We start from the raw sequence: 20857 nt of genomic DNA on the forward strand, positions 1-20857 counted from the left end.
GGGCAGCCCTTCCCGGCGTCCCTAGCGACAGCTTCCCGGGGGCCTCTGGGGGCCTCGGAGCAAGATGGCGGCGGCGATGGGGTCCGAGCGGCGCGAGCGGCGGCCTCCTGGGCGAGTGTGAGGAGGGGTCCCGGAGTCCCGGGTAGCTCCGGGCCGGGGCCCCGCTGAGGAACGGACCATGCTACGTTCTACCGGCTTCTTCCGCTCCATCGACTGCCCATACTGGGCGGGAGCTCCCGGGGGGCCTTGCCGGCGGCCGTACTGCCACTTCCGGCACCGCGGAGCTCGGGGCCCCGGCGCTCCCGGCAGCAGCGCGGCGTCTCCTGCAGCAGGTAAAGCCCGTACAACCGTGCCCGGTTCCACAGCTGAGCCAGCCCGTCCGTGCTACATGTTTCCCTTGCGCAACCTTGTCTCTCCCCTATCGCCATCGTGATGCTGTGCAAGTATCTAGGGCTCTCTGATCACTGAGTAAAACGTAAATCATGACAGGACGGAGGGAGATACAGTGCAGGCGCGTCGCCAAGCTAGGGCACTTAGTGCAATTGCTGCAACTTCCCCAGGTCCTCATTCCGTCCACATTGTTTGAAATGGGATGGCATTCCCCTCCTGTCATCGTGCACCCATTCTATGTGCTTGTGGCACATCTTGTTCATGATTGCCACACGTTCCTCAGGCGAGGCCGCCGCTGTCTCCAGTAGTTGGAAGCTGAAAATCCGCTTGGCTTAGACGGGTGTAGACTTTCAGTTTTGCGGGGAGCGTGTCGCAATGACTGGTGTGATGGCACTGTTGTTGTTGTTGTTACTGCTGCTGCTGTTGTTGTTTCGAGACAGAGTTTCTCTTTGTAACCGCTCTGGCTGTTCTGGAACTCGCTCTGTAGATCAGGCTGCTTTCGAACTCACAGAGATCCACCTGCCTCTACCTCCCCAGTGCTGGGATTAAAGGCGTGTGCCACCATCGTCTGCCTGTGTGATGGAACATTTGAAGAAGGCTTCATGGATCGGGCAGTGTGTAGGAGGTACTGTATTAGAAGGAAACATTGGGAGAAGCTAGGATTTTGTTAGTGTTTTGTTAGTGGCCAGTTTGGGACCCAGGATCCTCAATTCAACCTAACATTGCATTAAAGAAGACATTGTGGCGCTGGAGATATGGCTCAGATTTAAAAGCACTTACTGCTTTTGGCTTTAGGGTTAGTCCCAGTACTCAGGAGGCACAACCAGGTGGACCTGAGTTTGAGGCCAGCCTAGTCTACATGAGGACTTGTTTTAGAAAAGCCATAGATCCTGTCTGGGGGCGTGAGGGAATGGGGCAAACTTGCTACCATCACAGAGGCCCCAGATTGGGTCTCCAGCATCCACATGGCTGCTTTATAACTCCAGTTCCAGGGGACCTGGTGCAATTTTTTGGGCACCAGACAAGTATGGTGCAAATGCATACATGCAAACAAAACTCTCATATGCATGAAATTATTAAGAAAAGAAAAACTTAAAAGTTACACTGCAGCTGGGCAGTGGTGGGGCATGCCTTTAAGCCCAGCACTTGGGAGGCAGAGGCAGGTGAATCTCTGTGAGTTTGAAGGCAGCCAGGGCTACACAGAGAAACCCTGTCTCAAGGGGAAAAAAAAGAGTGGCATTGAATCCAGGCATGGTGACACACACCTTTAATTCTAGCACTTGGGAGATAGTGGCAGGTGAATTTCTTTGAGTTCAACGCCAGCCTGGGTTACATATGTGGCCTTCTCTAAACAGAAAGACCGAAAAAATTAGGAGGAAAAGGCTGGAGGGAGGGGGATATTGAATAGAGTACTGTTTAGACTTCTCTGGTGATCTCTGTTCCTTAGGAGTGCCTCTCCTTTTTTATATTTATGTATGTTTGAGGCAGATCTCATGTAACCAAGGATGACCTTAAATTTCTGGTCCTGCTGACATAGGTATGCATCATCTCTACAGTTTTGTTGTTGTAGCACTGGGGACAGTACAGGACTCACATATGAGAGGTGAGCCTCCTCATTGACTTCATCTCCAGTTCCCAGATTGATTTGAAATACCACTCTGTCTCAATTTGTTTTAACACTCCCCCCCCCCCCCAAAAAAAAAAGCTAGGTGGTAGCACACACCATTAATCCCAGCACTCTGGGAGGCAGAGGCAGGCAGATTTTTGAGTTGAAGGCCAGCCTGGTCTACACAGGGCTACATAGGGAAACCCTGTTTTGAAAAACCAAAAACAAACAACAACAAAACAAGTGTTTTGCCGGGCGTTGGTGGCGCACGCCTTTAATCCCAGCACTCTGGAGGCAGAGGCTGGCCTGGTCTACAGAGCTAGTTCCAGGACAGCCTCCAAAGCTACACAGAGAAACCCTGTCCCAAAAAAACAAAACAAAACAAAAAAACCCAAAACAACAAAAAAAAAAAAAAAAAGTGTTTTGCCTGTGTGTATGTGAGTATATGCACCAGATGTGTGCAGTGTCCAAGGCAATCAGAAGAGAACATTGGATCCCATGGCACAGGAGTTACGGGTGGTGGTGAGTCACTATATGGGGTACTAGGAATCAAACTTGTGTTCTCTGCAAGAATAGCTGGTATTCTTAAACATTGAGCTATCTCTCTAACCCTTGCTGGTTGGTTTTTATGAGATAGTTTGGCCTTGAATTTGTGGTGATCATGCTGCCTCTGCCTCCTGACTATTGGAATACCAGGCATGAGCTGCCAAATCTACCCATTGTTTTGAGTCTGCCTAGGCACCTACAAATGGCCTTCGTCCTTGTGGCCAGGCTCCTCGTATGGTCTCAGTGTCCTTGCTCTGTCAGTTGGGGACTCGGCTCTGCAGATCTCTCAGAAGCCGCAGTGCCCAGCTTAGGTGGCATGCAGTGTCTTTTTGCTGTTTTGTTTCCTAAAGCTTTATTTTTTATGTTTGTGTTTGTGTTTGTCTCTGTGTGTCTGTCACTTGTGTGGTTGTGTCTGAGGAGGCCAGAGGCAAGCATTGAATCCCCTAGAGTTGGACTTCCAGGCATGATGGGAGTGGAGTTTGGGTCCTCTGAAAGAGCAGTGCATGCTCTTAACTACTAAGTCACAAGGTCTCATTGTGTAGCCCTGGAACTGGCTATGTAGACCACACTGGCCTGGATTGCTTCTGCCTACCAAGTGCTGGGGTTAAAGATGCAAGTTCTGAACCTCCAGGGGCTATTTTGTCAGAGCTTGTGACCATCAAGCTTCTAGTCACATCCTTTGGTCTAGGGATATCCTGACTTTTTTGTTGTTTTGTTTTTCGAGACAGGATTTCTCTGTGTAGCGCTAGAGTCTGTCCTGGAACTCACTCTGTAGACCAGGCTGGCCTCAAACTCACAGAGATCCACCTGCCTGTGCCTCCCGAGTGCTGGGATCAAAGGTGTGCACCACCACTGCCTGGCCAGATATCCTTTTTTTTTTTTTTTTTTTTTTTTTTTTCTTTTTTTTAAGATTTATTCATTTATTCTGTATGCAGTGTTTTGTCTACATCATATGAGGGCACCAGATCTCATTACAGATAGTTGTGAGCCACCATGTGGTTGCTGGGAATTGAACTCAGAACCTCTGGTAGAGCAGCCAGTGCTCTTAACCTCTGAGCCATCTCTCCAGCCCCAGATATCCTGACTTTTAAAGTGTACTTCCTTTTTGCCATGTAGGGATGGAAGCCAGAGTTTCCTGCATGACCAGTGTGTGCTGAGCTGTGCCCAGCATGGTCCCATCCCTGAACAGAGTGTTGTGGCCCTCAGCTTTCCTTCCCTGCATCTCTCCTTGTTCTGTTTTATGCCACAGCCAGAGGGTCATGCTTGAGGTCTGACAGTCTCCTGGAGAGAGGCACTCTATTCCCTTGTACAGCCTGCTCTTTGGCTTCAGGGACAGGCATCCTTTGCTGTTCCTCAGTGACTTCAGGTAGAGCCCTTCCTGCTCTGTGGACTGATGTGCCCTTCTGTCCCCTCCTCAGTATACCACAGCAGGCCTCTGAGGAGGATACAGTCCAAATGGCTTAGCCTTGATGGCATCCTTTGGGCTCCCTGGAGTAGCCCTCCATGGCTTTTGTGCCCACAGTAAAGCAAACCCACATGTGGCCAGTCTCCAGTGGTTCAGTGCTGTGGGGACAACTGGCCCTGGAGCCACGCTGAGCTGGCCTTTTGCTCAGCCGGGGAGACATGGTTAGCTTCTATTGAGGTATGGTTGAGTGCTATGGGGGGAGACAGGCCGAGGGACAAAATGAGTTTGCTCCTGACACCAGTGAGGCAGGTTAGAGCTGGTGGGGGTACACTGGGTGGTGGCCACATGGGTGGCAGGGCTGGGCCTCAGGTTTCCCTTGGGCCTCCTGTTGGCTTGGTTGTTTGGGGGCTGTTTGGGTATGGCTGGTATCCATGGAGGAACTGGCACAGTGGCCCTCACAGAGCCCAGGGCCCCAGGGGTCTGCACTCTTGCACAGCTACTCTCTCGGCCAAGGGAGATAGGGTGAGAGTAGTAGACATGAGAAATCAGGGTGTCTGGGCTAATGTGTTACCCCCACTGCGGCTGCCGCCATGTCTTGAGGGTCCTGAAACCTCCCTTTGAGATTCCCCAGCAGTGTGGTAGGGTGGCATCCAGGGTTGAAGTGTCTGTGGCTCTACACATACCAGATTGTCCTGTGGACAGTTTGGGTGCCAAGGGGCAAGTCCAGGGAGGTAGCTGTGGAGCCTTCTAGAAAGAATAGGGTTTTTTCAAGTAAATGAGAAGGAGGGTGGGTGTTCTTGGCGGGGGGGGGAGGCAGAGAAAGACAGGAAAGTGGCCATGGCTGTGGCCAAGTTCCTTCTGTGGGCTTCTGGAGTCCAGCCCAGTTCCCACAGTGCATGCTTGAGCAGCAAGGGTCACAGGGGCCAGACATTGCTGGCCTCTTTCTACAAAGCTCTGCCACCTACACACGAGACCTGTGACTGCCCATTGTCCTGTTAGACTAGCCTTGGCTCACTTGCCTGGGAAGATGGGCTTCAGGGGTGGCTTTTCTTGTCTTGAGTAGCCTGGGGATAGAGGGACCTCTTCCAGCCTGTGGCACTCCTGCCACTTTGGGCTCCTTCCCAGGCAAAGACCCATTTCTCCAGAAAGCGCCAGCAGGGGTCGCTGTAGGCCACAGCCTCTGGCCAGCTGCTGCCTCCCAAAGAGGACCAGTCTTGGATCTGTGGATTCATTCACCTGTACATTGGAAGGTGAGGTGTGTCACCCTGGTCTTCCTCTGAAATAAAGTAGCGTACCATCCTAATCCCATTGTATGGATGCTGCCAGGTGTCTAGTAGCGGCTACCTTCTCCTTTTCCTCCTCTTCCAGGCCCAGCTCTGCCCAGACCGGGAACATCAGGGCTGCAGTTCATGGCTGCCTTGCTGGTGACGGGTAGCTGGCTCCACTGATCCATTGTTGCTGGGGAAGGTGGCTTGAAGGGCAGATGGGTGTCCTGGTATAAGCAGGACAGGATGTAGGACGCTTCCTCCTGCTATATAGCTGGCACATGTCTTTAGAGGTGCTGTCTTTAGAGGGTTTTTGTTTGTTTTGTTTTTGGTGGGCTCCTGGAGAGTGTAAATAGTTCCCAAGCTATCCATCCTGCAACTGACCTACATCTGTCTCTGGCCATGGCTCCTCTGTCTCCATCATAGCCACTTGGGCCCTTGAAGGTTCATCTGGACATTGCTGCTTTGAGGTCATTGTTCATTTGGCCTTTTTGATCTGGTTCTGTGGTCTATCTGTCCTGGTGCAATTTATACAAGGGACTTGGGGTTTCAGGTGACTGCTGGTTCAGGGAGCAGCTTGAGCAGGGTGGCTTGTCCCTGTACTCCAGTGCACCAGTGTTCTCTGGAAGCAGTTCCCTGCTCCCCCAGAATGGACTTCTGCCCCACAGCAGAGTGGGGTGAGCCCTGCTTCACTTTGCCAGACTCTGAGGTGGCAGTGGTCTGAGCTCTCTGGAAGGTCTTTCTGGCTATTGTGGACTCAGTATATACCTCTGGGGGAAGAGGGCAGGTAGGCCAGCACACTGGCTCTCTCTGCTTCTGGGAGAAAGTAGCTGGGAGTTGAAATTTTTCTTTATTGGACTGGAAAGTACCATGGGAAAAGAAGGTCCCTTCCCAGGGTGATGTTAGCGTGAGGCCCACCTGCCTGTCAGCTCCTCTGCGCTCTGGACTGGTGGATGCCCATGGTGGCTCAGGCCTGCTTCAGAGAGCCCAGCTTCCTAGGCATGCAAGGCAGCTGTCTCCTTGCATCCCATTGAGTGACCACACCTGCCTGGAAGCCCTGTCACTCTAAAGGACTGACCTTACAGAGTCAGGGGAAGGCTCTGGAGGATGACCTGGAGGCACATGGATCCTGGGCGCATTCCTTAAGGGTGGTCATCTTCTACAATAAGACTTGTGCACTCAAAGTGAGTGTGAGGGCACTCTGTAGGCTTGGTGGCATTCTCTTTGGCCAGGCCTCATACTGTGTGCAGCTTCTTATAGCTCTCTCTGGTGACCTGCAGCCCATGTGTGTCAGCTAAGGTAGCCTTGGAGCTTGATCCTACTTGGGTGACCTCATCCATTGTCTAGTGGTGTTGAGCTTAGGGGGATGTAGGTGCCTGAATCCTAATATGGGGTAGGAAGGGTCAGCCTAGGCAAGATGGATCATAGACCTTGGGCAGTGTGATCATCTATTCTGGGGCTGGCATTCAGGACTGTGCCAGTCAGAACCCGTCCGAGATAGCTCAGACTGGGCGGGTACTCCCAGAACTGGGCCAGCACCCTGGGCCGTACTGCCCACACTCTGCCTCTCCTTCCCTACAGTGTCTGTGGAACATCCTTGGCCTTCAGGGCTGGGAGCCCCTATCAGTCCAAGGCTAGGCTGGACCCTGAGCACTCTCTTGGCCTTTATCAGTCCTTTGGCCTTGAGTAGAGACTAACTTCCTGTTGGCAGGAGAGAGGCCCAGTGAGATGCTGCCCCTGTGAGACTCTGCTGCCTTTGGTGTGGCCTGTTGACGACCGACTGATATGTGGACGGGGTTGCCCAGGAGAGCACTGCTTGGCTGGGTCTGGGTCACCCCTCCCATAGGCAGTCTGTGCACCAGGCATCCTGTCCCAGCCTGAGGACACATGTTCCCTGGCCAGTGGTCTGCAGTAGGGCTAGCTGGGGAGTGATGGGTGCTGTGTGGATGCCACCCCCATCCAAGAATTCAGGGACCCTCTCTTGCAGGTGGAGGGATTTCCAGGAATAAAACCTTTGGGGGCTCTAAGTCACCTGTGTGACCCAGCCCTCTACCCAGAAACCACCATGTGCATCACATTTACACAGAAGGGTCTGCCTGTCTCAGAAGGGTCCTCCTTTGTCACTGTAGAGTTTTGAGACCCCCATCTCATTATGAAGCCCAAGCTGCTGTGTTCCTCCTGCCTCAGTGCTGGGGTAACAGGTGTGGTTACTCCTGGGGTCAGCATCTATTTGTGTTAGTGATGTGCATGCATGTGACAAAATACCTGACAACAGCAATTTAGGGAGGGTTTACTCTGGCTCACAGCTGGAAGCTGCAGCCCATCACAGCAAAGGCAGGCAAGGCAGCAGGGATGGTGGCAGCTGTTCATTGAGTCCGCAGTCAGGAAGCAGAGATAAATACCGGTGCTCAGCCTGCTTTCACTTTTTTCAGTCTAGGGCCCCAGTCTAGGTGATGCTGCCCCTAAGTGCAGTGTGGGTCTTTCCCTCAAAGGTAACAATCTAATATTCCAACCCAGAGTCTGGTTTCCCTGGTGATCCTCTTAAGGTTAGTGTTGTGCCAGGGTCCCCCTCTCCATATGCTGAGTCCCTGAGTCTCTCTCAAGTTTTCACAAGGTCTTCCAGAAGACCGTACCTCAGGAGGAGGGTGGGGCAGGGGTCCGGGCCCCAGGACAGTAGCACCAGCAAATATCTTCAGCTGTGGGTCCCTCAGATTCAGGTCACCACTTTGAGATCCACTCTCAAAGTGTTAATGTTTGAGCTGCAGACAGCCAGAACCATGCTCCTTGTAGCTGTGTGCTCAAAGTCTAAACTTTCCAGACATGGTGGCTCACACTTGTCACTCTAGCACTTAAGAGGCTGAGGCAGGAGGATCACCCCATGTTCCCAGACAACCTGAGCTAGAGTAAGACCTTGTCTCAAAGAAACAAACCAGCAAATAGAAAGGCCCTTTGGATAGCTCAGCACTTGTCACCAAGCCAGACACCCAGTTGGATCCCTGGGACCCATGTGGTGGAAGGGAGAGGACAGACTCAAGCTGTCCTCTGCTTGCAAACCTTCTAGTAAATAGAATGTCACTCTCCAAATAACAAAGCCAGAGGAAGTGTTCCTCATGTGGACATCTTCCCTCCCTGTGCCCACTGGGCTCACGCAGGGCATTGCTTCAGGAGGCTCTGGTTGAATGCTTTAGTTTCTAAGTTTACTCACTCGTTTCTCCTCATCTCTCCCTTCCCTTCCCAGGGGCTTTGGGTGTGCTAGGCAAGCTCTGCTACTAAGCCCCTCCCCCTTTTCCTTTTCCTTCTGAGACTAGGCCTTGATGGCATCAGCTAGCCTTGAGCCACTGGAGTGCTACTTTCTAAGAACCAGCCAAGTCTGGCATTAATCACTCTAGCACCCAGGATGTGGAGGAGGAGAATCAGAAGTTCAAGGTCATCCTCAGCTGCATATTCAGGCCAGCTAGGGAGATCCCGCCTCTTTTAGATAACTAAAGAAAAAGTGAGGAGCAGCTTGCCTGATTTTGTTTTCCCCAGTCCCTTCTATAGGTCAGTGTGCTCTGGCTAGTTCCCAGCCTGTGCTGGGTGCTTGTCCCTAAGCTCCTGTTCTAGGCATCAGAGGCTCCCAGTAAGAATCCCATCTTGTCCTTCAGGATGCAGATGTGAACTTCCCTGCTATGCCCCTAGTTGTGCTGCATCTCTCATGGACAGAGCTTGTATTTCCCAGTGTTAGCATTAGACAGCGATGTGAGTGTCTCAGGAGAACTGAAAGGCCGAGCCTGGGCCTGGCTGCCACCAGGGCCTCCTGTCCATGCAGGAGGCCCTTTCCCATGATTCACAGCCCCACCTTCCCCTGGGGACAGGACAGGATGTCAGTTGGAGGCAGTCATGGGAACTGCCACATAGTCACCTCATGGGCTTTCTGTGTGGGTCTGAGATGCCTAACTGTTCCTCAGGGCTGCACAGGCTGTTCAGAAGCCAGCTGGTTTGAACAAGCACACCCTGCACCTCAATTGGGCGTGTCCCCAGCTTCTCTTGGGGACAGTGCTTAGAGAAGGGATATCAACAGTATGCCTGAACCCCACCTCTCTTCCAGAAATACATGGTTGGGGTCATACAATTCTTGCTTGTACTGGTGGGACTACACCATAGTTACTAATCCCTTTCTTAAGGCTTTAAAAAGATTTTTATTCTTAGTTATGTGTCTGAATGTGGGGATGGGAGCATGTGATTCAGATTCCATGGGGGCCAGCGGTGGACTGGAGTTATGGGGTTGTAAGCCACCTGCTCTAGGGCTAGGATGTAAACTAGGCCCCTCTACAAGTGCAGCACAAGTTCTTATTTTCACCTCCAGCCCCTCCACTTCAGGTCCTCTGTGCAGAAGTAAGATGAGTGAGGTGAGGTGAGGTGCTGGCTCAGTGAAAGATGATTACTCCAGAAAAGCTGGGCGAGGAAGGGTGCACTTGTGACCCCCAGCACTGGGGAGTAGGGGGCCCGAGGAACTTGAGCTGACCGTTCAACCAAAAGAGACCCAGTTGGCTGTGGACAGCATTGCAAGCCAGCCAGAGACTTGAGCTGTGGGGGTCTAATTCCAGGTAGGGCCTGTGGGTAACATGTCTACCTTGGTGGTCTCCAGATCATGCCAAGAGGTCCTTGGGAACCTCGCTTCTGTGTACCCCCTTTTGATGTAACCCAGGCTAGCTTTGAACTCACTATGTAGCCGAGGCTTACTTGATCTTCCTCCTGCCTATACATTCCTAGAGCTGCATGATAGCATGAGCCATCATGACTGGTTTATGTGGCCCTGGCAGTGCTTTGCCCATAAAGACCCAGACTCACCCCACACATATATGCACACACACATGCACCCATCTGTCATCTTCTGCACACACAGATCCTGGCATAGAGCAGGGGATCCCAACACAGTAGTATCATGCTGTCAAGGTGGGGATGTCCTCAGGACCCAAGACTGGTATGCAGTAGTTTGTGGAAGGCTGGTTCTCTTACCTTGTCCATGTCTAGCAGGCCAGCTCAGTGGCTGTGGCATGTTCCCTTCTCTTCCAGGACTTGGCTATGACCCGTACAACCCGGAGCTGCCTCAGCCTCCTGCACAGAGGGAGAATGGCACTCTGGGCCAAGGTGATGGCTTGCTGGAGCTGGAGCTGGTCAACCAGGCCATCGAGGCTGTGCGAGGAGAGGTGGAACTGGAGCAGAGGCGCTACCAGGAGCTGCTGGAAACGGCACGGGGCCATGGTGCTGGAGCGTCCACCCTGGCGCCCTGCAGCCCGCCCACAAGCCTGGATGAAGACGACACTTTCTCGCTGAGTCTCACCTATACACCAGGTGGCCTGCTAAGCCCAGACTCAGGCTACCAGCCCACCCCACTGGCTGCCTCTGATGAACCAGGTAACAAGTACTCATTGGCCCCTTCAGAGAGGGGTCAGGGCAGAGCTGGAGGGGGCACCAGTGCCCTAGAGTATGTCCCCAAGGCTGTGGGCCAGCCACGCCACTGTGGCCGTCCTGTGTCTGGTGGCAAGTATGTGGTGGACAGCTCAAAGCCATCAACAGATCTGGAGTATGACCCACTGTCCAACTACTCAGCCCGGCATCTCGGCAGGGCCAGTGCCAGAGATGAGAGGGCCACCAAGCGGCCAAGAGGCTCCCGGGGAGCTGAACCCTACACGCCTGCCATCAAGAAGCCCTGTGACCCCTTCAGCGGCTGTGAGGCCAGATTCTCAGACTCAGAAGATGATGTGGCCAGCCCGCCCAAGACTGATAGCAGCAGCCCCAAGGCTGGGGCAGACCCTGAAAGCAAGGCACCTGGGAAACCTGCCTCCAAGGACGGCCCGAACCCTGAGGAGGGCAGTCTGCGGGGCACCAAGGAGATGGCCGTGCAGTATGACGTGGGAGACCTCGAGCAACCTCCCAAAGCAGCAGACACAGTGGCCTTGACCAAGCTTGGCTCCCCAGCCAGGGCCTCTCAAGATGCTGGGGTCCCCAAGGATGGCAAAGCCAAGAAGAAGAAAAGTGGGACACCAGCCAGCCTCAGCCACAAAGACAAGGCCCGCAAAAGAGACAAGAAGAGAGACAAGGACCCAGGACGGCCCCGGGAGAAGGAAAAGGTGTGTGCAGACAAGAAGAAGTCACAGACTGGCAGCTCCCGGGGCAAGGCCCAGGGCCCTGAAGGGACCAAGAAAAAGCCACCCAACACCACCACGGTGGCCAGCTCAGGGAAAGGAGGCCTGGGCTGCCCCTCCAGTGGAGGGCTCCGGCCCCACACACCACTGGCCTGCAAAGGTGAGAGTGCCGAGAAGACACTGTCGGGGAAGTTGGTGGAACGCAAGACCCGCTCCCTGGACGAGGGTGCCCCGCAGGGTGCCCCTAAGCTCAAGAAGCGGGCCCTGAGCCACGCTGAATTGTTTGGGGATGAGAGCGAGGAGGAGGAGGACTCAGGCCTAGGGGCCAGGGCACCCCAGGTCTGGCCTCCCACTCTCAGCTCAGACTCAGACTCTGACTCCAGTCTGGACCTGGGTGAGATGCAGGTGCCCAAGCGTCTCAAGGCCGCACCACCCACTTCCCCCGCACCGCCCTCCCCCTTGTCCTCCTCCTCCTCCTCGGGCACCAGCCAGTGTGCAGAGGAGGATGTGGACTACTCGGCCCTGGAGAAGGAGGTGGACTTCGATGCGGACCCCATGGAAGAGTGCCTGCGGATCTTCAATGAGTCCACCAGCGTGAAGACGGAGGACAAGGGCCGGCTGGCCCGGCAGGTGAGGGCGCTGGCCTTGGCAGGCGAGGGCCCTACAAAGGGACACTCCATCCCACAGCCATCTCCAGCCGACTCCAGCCTCTGTGACCCAGGCAGAAGCCGCGCCTTCAGCACCGGCCTCTTAACTCCATTCAAAATTCAGGAACCCTCGGTGGCCGCCTGCTGCCCCCCTGCACCCTGCCCAGAACGAGGATGCTGGCTTTCTACCCACCCAGCCGGCTTCCCATGGCGGCGTCCGACTGACCGTTCAGACTGACCGGCAAAGGGGTACCGGGCCCTCCCGCCCCACGCCTGCCTCACGCTTCCTGTCCCCAGATCCTTGGCCTTTCTTGCCCCTCTGCCCCTCCCCAGCTCTTGCTCCTGCTCTGGCCTGTATCTATCTCCCTTCTCTCCTCTTTCCTTGGCTTGCCTGACTTAGGCCAGCCTTGACCTATCTGGGTGTCCCTCTTCTAGTGTCCCCACCATGGCCACCAGGGGGAGCTCACTCTGAACAGACAAAAATGGACTTGGCCAGTTCCCTCCAGCACCAGGCCAACAGGATGCCCTTGACTGGCATTCCATATCTGAGCCATTCTGGGCTAGGTGTGGGGGCAGCAGCAGGGGCCGTGCCCACTTGTCCTCCTGTCCACAGAATTGCCACCCTGGCCAAGGAGGCAGGTGCTGGGGCGGGCCTTGGGCCACAGGGTGCTGATCCTGGGTAGGGTTCTCACTTGCAGGACCATTTGAGGTCTGATGTGACTTGAGACTTGGTGAAAAGGCAGGGAGGGGTGTGCCCCAAGCAGGCACCCTGAGTGAGGAGTGCATGTGTGTTTTCAGCCCTCCAAGGAGAAGGCTGTGGAGAAGACGCATGCGGGCCTGACCACTTTGTTCCCAGGACAGAAGAGGAGGGTCTCACACCTCTGCAAGCCAGGCAAGGAGGTAAGACCCAGATTTGGGGATAAGGGCAGGGAGGGAGAAGGTCCACCCCAGTCTGGATCCCAGGCCCCCTGCCTTTGGTAAGCTGGTGTCTGGTAGAGAAGCATGTCCTATCCATTACCTATCCCATTGTCCCTGTCCTGGGCACAGGGACAGTACAGGGAAGAGTGGGACAAGTCCCGGTGGGCTACCCTGCTTCTGAACGCAGGCTGCCTGAGCTGTGGCTAGAAGACGACAGCACACCGGGAGAGGCTTGCACGGGGCTGTTACAACTACCTTAGGCACACACAAACCTTCAGGGCTAGTCCTTAGAGCCTCTCCAGGAGGCTGGGACAGTGTCCCAGATGCAATCTCCTAGGAAGGTTTCGTTTTCGAGGAGACCTGTGCAGAAAGGACACGGGTCCCACCGATATCCCTGCACTGTTGGAGCAGTGGGACCTTGGGACTAGGGCTTCCAGAAGCCAAGGGAGGCTGGGATGGGTGAGTCCTCCCCACCTTGGAGCTCCTCATCTAGCCTGCCTTGAGTGCTCTAGACTCAGAGCTGGGCTCCAGGACCTGTGTTCTTTCAGGCAGAGGCCCCAAAGAGGGCCCTTGTGGCTCCCCCAGCACGGCCCCCGACGGCTCAGGAGGTGTGTTACCGGCGAGCACAACAGGCACAGAGGAACTCCACCAACTGGCTACAGGCTGTCCAGAGGCCAACTGATAGGCTCTCTTCTGTGCATATCTCGGCCCCTGGGGAGAAGAGGAGGATCGCTCATATACCCAATCCCCGCCTGGCTACTGGTAAATCCTGTTCCCACCCTCTCAGCTCCCCCTAATCCCAGCATCTGGGGCACAGGGGGAAGCAGCACCCTGAGAATTTCCATGATGTACTTGGCCTTGAACACCACTCTCCCTTGGTGGCTGACTGTGGAATAGGGACAGGACAGCCCAGAAGACCTGGGAAGCTGGAGGCTAAGGGTCAGTGGGGACTAGCCCAGCCCGGGGCCTTCAGTGGGACTTGCCTGGGCCTTCCTGGAGTGGGCAGCAGCTCTGAAGGTCAGGTGTGGGGTAGTCCTGTCCATGCTCAGTGGTGGTCCCGGACCAGGGGGTACACTGAGGCGTCACCTTGAACAGCCCCCGAGAACACATCCTGGCGAGGCAGTAAGGGCTGTGCCCTATAGCTCCCAGGGAGGGTCTTGCCATCAGGACAGACCACTTCTCACTCATCACAACATAGGCCTGGAAGAGCTGCTGGGCCTGGGCCTCTCGCTGCCTCCTTTGAGACGGCAGTGCCCGGGTTTCTCTGTTCTGTTCATGTCCATGGCACAGCCTGCTGGGAGGCCCCTGGCCCTGGCCGTAGTGGGGCTTGTTAGGGGGTGCTCTGGTTCTGTGACTCTGCTTGTCCCGCAGACATGCACCTTGATCAGCTTAAGTTGCTCATGCTGCAGCTTGCTCACAGGGCTGGGCGTTAGCTCATGCACGTGTGCCTTCCTCCCTGTGAGGCTGAGAGAGCATGGAGAGCCCCCCTCCCTGTGGAGCTAGGGCATGGGGAATCCCCCCCCCCCTTGAGAAGTACAGACTTTGGGTTGGTTCCAGGAAGGACAGAAGTCTGGTCTTGCCCCTAAGCCCTATCCAGAGATGATCCTGACTAGGAGCAGATATCCCTAGCCTCTCCTCCCCTTCTTCCAGGGGCTCTGATGGTCAGGCACCCCACATTCCTGCATGGACAATCAGGGGAAGCCCTGGCCACCCACTGCCAGGGCGGAGACTGTTTATGGTTTGTGACCTCATTACAGGGACAGGCAGGTAGCCTGTCACAATGAACAGACCAGGGCATCCCAGGCCCTCTGGTCCTGTGCCTAGGAGCCAGGGCTACCCCTCAGAAGTCAATGCCTCAGAGTTGGGGGCTGGAACATGCGGCAGAGGCCCCGATCACGCCCCGCCATTCACCAGACTGCCCCGACCAAGGCGTTGCCTGAGCCGGCCTCCACAGCCGTGTTGCCCTTCCCCACCTCCATGGACTTGTCCCAGAGCAGCTAGAGTCCCATGTCCTTCCGCACCCCGAGCTCGGTGCCCCGGCCCCCGCTGGGCTGCGAGATGCGAGTCCTGCTCACACTCAACGACCGCAGCTTCCTGGTACTCCGCAGCTCCGTCATGGGCCTATTGTCCTCCTGTACTCATGTCCCCTGTCCCCCACCAGCCCCCACAGGTGCCAAGAGGGCGCTCCCTGCCAGCAGCAGCCAGGTGTCCCACGGTCCTGAACCTGGTAGCCAGCCACTGAAGACACGCACGTTGTCAGGGATGGCATCTAAGACCACCACCACTGTCACGCCCAAGCGCATCGCCCACAGCCCGTCACTCCAGGTACCCTGCACCCAGTTGGTACCTTCCTGGCCTGCTCACAGGACCAAGTGCTATCTATACTCTGCTCATATTGTCCCTGGTAGGGTTCTGTGTTGACCTTATGGTATGTTCTGTTTTCTTAGAATTGAGGATGAACCAGAGTTCATACAAAATGGGCAGGGTGTCCAAGCCATGTCCCAGTCCCTCACTGGAGGAGTTTAGGAAGCAGCTCCACTCCTGAGCCATGCCTCATCCCCACCTCCCACCTTTTCTTCTAAAACTCAAGGCTGGGCTCACGCTATGGACAACCCATCCCTATCTTCTCCAGAGGCTCCGAGTACTAATATACATATACACCATGCCTCTTTCCTCCAGAGTCTAAAGAAGCCCATTATCCCAAAAGAATTTGGTGGCAAGGTCCCCACTGTGGTCCGCCAACGCTATCTCAACTTGTTCATCGAGGAGTGTCTTAAGTTCTGCTCATCCAACCAGGAGGCCATTGAGAAGGTAGGCTCTGGGTGCACATTCCCTCAGGGGGCAGAACAGGGTCACTGTGGCCTTGGGCTGAAGCCAGGCTCTCATGTAGGCATCTTGGTCCAAAGTGAGTGCCCGCGCCACCTCCTTGTGGGTGGCAGGGGGATCTGTGCAGGGCTTACCCTGGTCTTGCAGCCTACCTACTGTCATCCCAGTTTAGCTGGCCCTCCTGCTTATGCTCCTGGTGCCACTGTGTCCTATCCAGGCACTGAACGAGGAAAAGGTGGCATATGAGCGCAGCCCCAGCAAGAACATATACCTGAATGTGGCTGTGAACACCCTTAAGAAGCTGAGGGGCCTGGTCCCCAACACCGTGCCCAGCCTCAGCAGTGAGTGGCCGCTATGCAGGGAGGGTCCTGCCCAGAACTGGGTATTCATGGGCTGTAGCAGCAGGGACCATCCCTAGTATACCACATGTAGGCTGCTGCCTGAGGTCCCTCCCCTCCACGAATGGTACCCATGGCCTCTTCACAGTGGCTGAGTGCTGTGCATTTGCTAGGGGACAGAGGGTTAAGATGTTTCATTATGTCCCCTTGTGAGGCCACATTAGGAAGTCACCACAGTTATCTTGCTTGCCTGTGCAGCCCAGCCCCTAGCCTCCATTACCTTCTCCCCCCACCTGCTAGAGGGGTCTGGGTGGCCTTTGTAGGTGGCGACAGCTCAAAGCTTCAAACTCCATTAGCTATCTGCTTGAGTAGCTGCAGCATGCCCCCTGCCTCATTTTTTGTCCACCTGGGGGAGCTGCTCAGCCCTGGGGTGACTTGTCCTGAGTTCCCTTGACCCCAAGCAATGCCTCCCTTTCCCAGCAGGACTGTAGGCAGCACAGGGTAGTGTATGTGCAGTGGGGTGGATAGTATTGTGTAGGGAGCAGCAGTGTGGTGACGGAGGGCTGAGTCTGCAGCTGCCTCACCCCTCCCTGGTTTCTTTGTCCTTCCTTCTAGAAGCCAGTGGCCGCAGAGTTGTGTCCCATGAGGTGGTGCTGGGGGGCAAATTGGCAGCCAAAACCAGTTTCTCACTGAGCCGCCCCAGCAGCCCACGGGAGGAGCTAAGAGGTGAGTTAGCACCTCTGCTGGCCCATGCCTCACTTCCATGTCCATCTGTCCTGTACAGCGTGTGTGCATGTCCTCCTGCAACACTGACACCCAGTGTCCCCACAGGGAACACCCTGTACAGCCGTCTCAGGGAGTACCTGCTCACTCAGGAGCAGCTCAAGGAGAACGGCTACCCCTTCCCCCACCCAGAGCGCCCAGGGGGCGCCATCATCTTCACAGCTGAAGAGAAGAAGCCCAAGGACCGTGAGTCTCCTTCAGCCAGGCCCTCAGCCAGGATGACTGGGTGGGGAGCTGCCCGCTGAGTTGGGGAAATCTTGCTCAGGGGTGCTGGGTGCTGGCCACTCACCCACATGCCCTCTGCCTGTCCATCTGTCCTCACCCATAGCCTCCTGCAGAATTTGCTGTCGCTGTGGCACTGAGTACCTTGTGTCCTCCTCGGGCCGCTGCGTGCGCAATGAGGAGTGTTACTACCACTGGGGACGGCTGCGGCGGAACCGAGGTGCGGCTTGACCACTGCTGCATAGCCAGCCCTGCCCACACCCTGCTGACCATGAAAGCCCTGTGTCCACCCCGCCCCACGTCCGTGTGAAGGCCCTGGCCTTTATAATCTAGATGTTCCTTCAAGAGCACAGGGCCTGCCTGTCTCTACTCCTGCAGTGTCCCCATGGAGGGGCCTTCTCTAGGCCTGCATCAGCTTGAGATGCTGTTGGCCCAGATCCCTTCCTTGAATCCTGGTCCATGACTGGGTGGGCAAGGTCCCCTGCCTGGTGCCCTGAACACTGTTGCTCTCTCTTACCAGTGGCTGGGGGCTGGGAGACCCAGTATATGTGCTGCTCAGCTGCGGTTGGTTCTGTGGGCTGTCAGGTCGCCAAGGTAAGTCCTGCTGTGTGCCACCCCCTGCTCTTGGCTTCTGTCTTGGTCATTGCACTGGGATGGAGGGACACATTTGAGTGCTATGTTCAGGCTTGTCATGTGGCCCCACCCAGCCCTTCCAGTCAGGAGCACACTGGGCCCACCCGCCTCCATGGGCACCTGGCCCAGGCCTAGCCAGGGCAGGGAAGTTCCCAAGCGTCATGTGTAGCCTGTGCCAGCCCTGCTGCTGACCCCCCTGTCCCTCAGCAACACGTGCAGGACGGCCGGAAGGAGAACCTGGAAGGCTTTGTGCGCACCTTCCAGAAGGACCTACCAGAAGATTGCCACGCAGGCGTCTTCGCCCTTGACTGTGAGATGGTGAGTCAGGGGTCTTAGGAATCTGGGTACTGTGTCAGGCTGGTCCACTCCAGGAGGGCGAGGAAGTGATGCTGGCTGACAGTTGCTGGCAGGTGAGTGGCTGACTGAGATGCAAGGCTGTTACCAATGCCACATCTCGATGGCCATTTACACTATCAGGCTAGTATCCCGAGGGTTCCCTGAGTTCCCAGCCTGTACCTCCCTCTGCTGCTGTGGCTCCCCTGGTGTCCCCACAGGGTCTGTGCAGCAGCCATGGGCTTGGGAAGCCAGCTACATCTGGTGCCCATCTCATGCCTGCAGTCCTACACTACATATGGCCTGGAGCTGACCCGAGTCACAGTTGTGGATGCTGACATGCAGGTCGTGTACGACACCTTTGTCAAGCCTGACAATGAAGTTGTCGACTACAACACCAGGTGTGTCCCGGCCTACCGCGGGACCCCAACCTCGCTCCTGTCCTGCCCCGCCCGACGCCCCTCTCGAATCCGGCCCTCTGCAGGTTCTCGGGAGTGACAGAAGCCGACCTCGTGGACACAAGTATCACACTGCGGGACGTGCAGGCCGTCTTGCTGAGCATGTTCAGTGCTGACACCATCCTCATTGGACACAGCCTGGAGAGTGACCTGCTGGCCCTCAAGGTAGCTGTGCCTGCTGCGGATAAGGATGGGAGGCCCTGCCCACCAGGCCCTGTCCACCACCCACCTGCCTTCCTTTCCTGTAGGTTATCCATAGCACGGTGGTAGACACATCAGTGCTGTTCCCACACCGCCTGGGCCTGCCCTATAAGCGCTCTCTGCGGAACCTCATGGCCGACTACCTCAGACAGATCATCCAAGACAATGGTGAGGAGCGGGGTGGGGGTTGAGGGGGATGTACAGGAAGTCAGGACTGTGCTGACAGTGTCTGCTCTGCAGTGGATGGGCACAGCTCCAGTGAGGATGCCAGTGCCTGCATGCACCTTGTTATCTGGAAGATCCGAGAAGATGCCAAGACCAAGCGATGACTCCCCCCCACCCACCACCACTACTACCATACCAACCCCTTCCTACAACCCTGGCTACCCTTAGCCCTGATGCCCTTGGCCTCTTTTCAAACTGTGTAATAAAACATGACAGCTGACCAGGGCTCCTGGGCTTCGGCTACAGGTCTGCAGTGGCCCTGAACTGGGGCTGACACCAACCCCCCCCCCCAAGCCCAGCCCCACACAGTCCTACATGTCCCACCCAGTCCTATCCCCTGGAGCCTGCTGCTGCCCAGGGCAGAGCTGGCCTGCTCCCTGTGCCCAGTCAGCCCCCACCCCCCTCTGCTCCAGGTAGTGGTTCCATACCTTCTGCTCCTTTGTATATAATGCAGGCGACAGGACAAGCCCTCATGGTTTGAGATGGGTTGTCTTTTTTTTTACTTTATACTGTTATTTGTATTAATTTTTAATTTAAACCTGCTGACCTGCACAGCCCCTCAGCAGAGGGGTCCATCCCTGGTGCCGTTGGGATCCAGGGGCTGAACCCCACAGTCAGTCCCGTGGGCCTGGTTGTCTGCCCTGCCTTGTGGGGAGGCTTCCAGAGCTCACCCCAACCCACCAGGACTCCCCAACCTCAGCCAAGCCAGCCCCAAGGCCTGGCCTTCCAGGCCTCTGGACCATCTTCCTGTGGGCTGCTGCCTCTCTCGGTGGGTAGGAACAGAATAAATGTTTATATGAACTTTAGATTTCATGGTGTGTGGTGCTTTGGGGGCCAGGTAGGACCTTGACACGCCTCCTTGTGGCCCCTGTCCCAGTGGCCAGGGTCAAGAAAAACAGATTATTCCCTTGCCCAAAAACCATTCCTGACCCCAAGTGGGCCCATGCCACCTTGCTCTGGGGAAGTTTATGAGACACCCCAATGCTTCTTGGGTAGGCTGTGCTTGCCAGCCCTCTTCTGAGGGTCACTGTGTGTCCCAAGTGCAGGCTGGTGGAGTGGTTTCAATGCCGCTCTCTGCCTGTTATGGACCCAGCTACTTAGACAAGTTTCAGGTGGAGACCAGGAACCTCTGCCACTTGGAATCTTGAGAAAAGTCCTGGCCATCAAGGCCACTCTGTCCCCATCCCAGGAGACAATAAATTTTGCAGTCCTTGTGTCCCAGGTGACCTGGGCTTGATCAGACCTCCTCTTGCCAGTTACCTGCAGGGCAGAGGAGGCCTGGAGCCATCAAGCCCTGGCCTGGCTCTCTGGAATTAGAGCCTTGCATGGGGACCCAGTTATGAGGGCCAGGGCTCTGTAGGAGCCTAGTCCAAATGCTCCATGAAGCCACCTGTGGCTGCTTTGGCCCTTTCAGCTTCAGGTGGTGGGAGATGGGGATCTTGGTGGGCAGGGAGCTGCAGGGTCCATGGGAGCTTCCTTGGGGGAAACTGGACCATCTACCTTCAGGGGTTCTCCTGACCAATCTGTCCTCTCGTCTACCTTCTGTAAACAAGTTTTTTGTTTCTGTTTTTTAAAATAAATGGTGCCGATGTATTCACAAAAGTCTAAATGTCTGTCTTGGTGTGTCTGCCTGTACCCTGCCCAGGACATGTCAAATCTCCAGGAGGTTCACTCAGGACAGGAGGCCAGCCCACCAGGACCTTTCTGTTAGCTAAACCTGGCTCTGCATTGAAAACCTCAGGGCCTTTGTGCTTGGAGGAGCCCTTGTCCCTGTATAAGTCTGCATAGAGGCTCTCCCAGATAAAGGCCATCCAAAAAGGTCTTGAGAAATATTTGATTGGTTAGATCAGCGGTTCTCAACCTGTGGGTCTTGTCTTGAGGCTAGCCTGAGCTCAAATCCTGCTCAGACCCATCTCCACAGAGTCCCTTCATG

General features: G+C 55.6%; 1 protein-coding gene across 1 annotated transcript; it reads left to right on the plus strand.

Annotated features, from left to right (window-relative positions):
* Positions 1-32: 32 nt before the first annotated feature.
* Rexo1 (RNA exonuclease 1 homolog) lies at positions 33-19730 on the plus strand. The gene is made up of 16 exons (XM_051177365.1): positions 33-332; positions 10268-11970; positions 12786-12887; positions 13454-13667; positions 15067-15230; positions 15585-15716; positions 15949-16072; positions 16685-16795; positions 16901-17038; positions 17181-17294; positions 17595-17668; positions 17915-18025; positions 18326-18441; positions 18525-18663; positions 18747-18867; positions 18940-19730. The coding sequence occupies exons 1-16, from the start codon at positions 179-181 to the stop codon at positions 19026-19028; spliced, it is 3606 nt and encodes a 1201-aa protein (XP_051033322.1). The 5' UTR covers positions 33-178; the 3' UTR covers positions 19029-19730.
* Positions 19731-20857: the final 1127 nt, after the last annotated feature.

Source organism: Phodopus roborovskii, unplaced genomic scaffold, assembly GCF_943737965.1.
Source record: "Phodopus roborovskii unplaced genomic scaffold, PHOROB, whole genome shotgun sequence".
NCBI lineage: Eukaryota > Metazoa > Chordata > Mammalia > Rodentia > Cricetidae > Phodopus > Phodopus roborovskii.

Excerpts from the sequence above, each read along its gene's own strand:
- Rexo1 (XM_051177365.1), top strand. The coding sequence starts at position 179 with ATGCTACGTTCTACCGGCTTCTTCCGCTCCATCGACTGCCCATACTGG. Across the intron at positions 15,717-15,948 it reads ACCAGGAGGCCATTGAGAAG|GCACTGAACGAGGAAAAGGT; the intron begins GTAGGCTCTGGG and ends TGTCCTATCCAG. Across the intron at positions 17,039-17,180 it reads AGAGAAGAAGCCCAAGGACC|CCTCCTGCAGAATTTGCTGT; the intron begins GTGAGTCTCCTT and ends CCTCACCCATAG.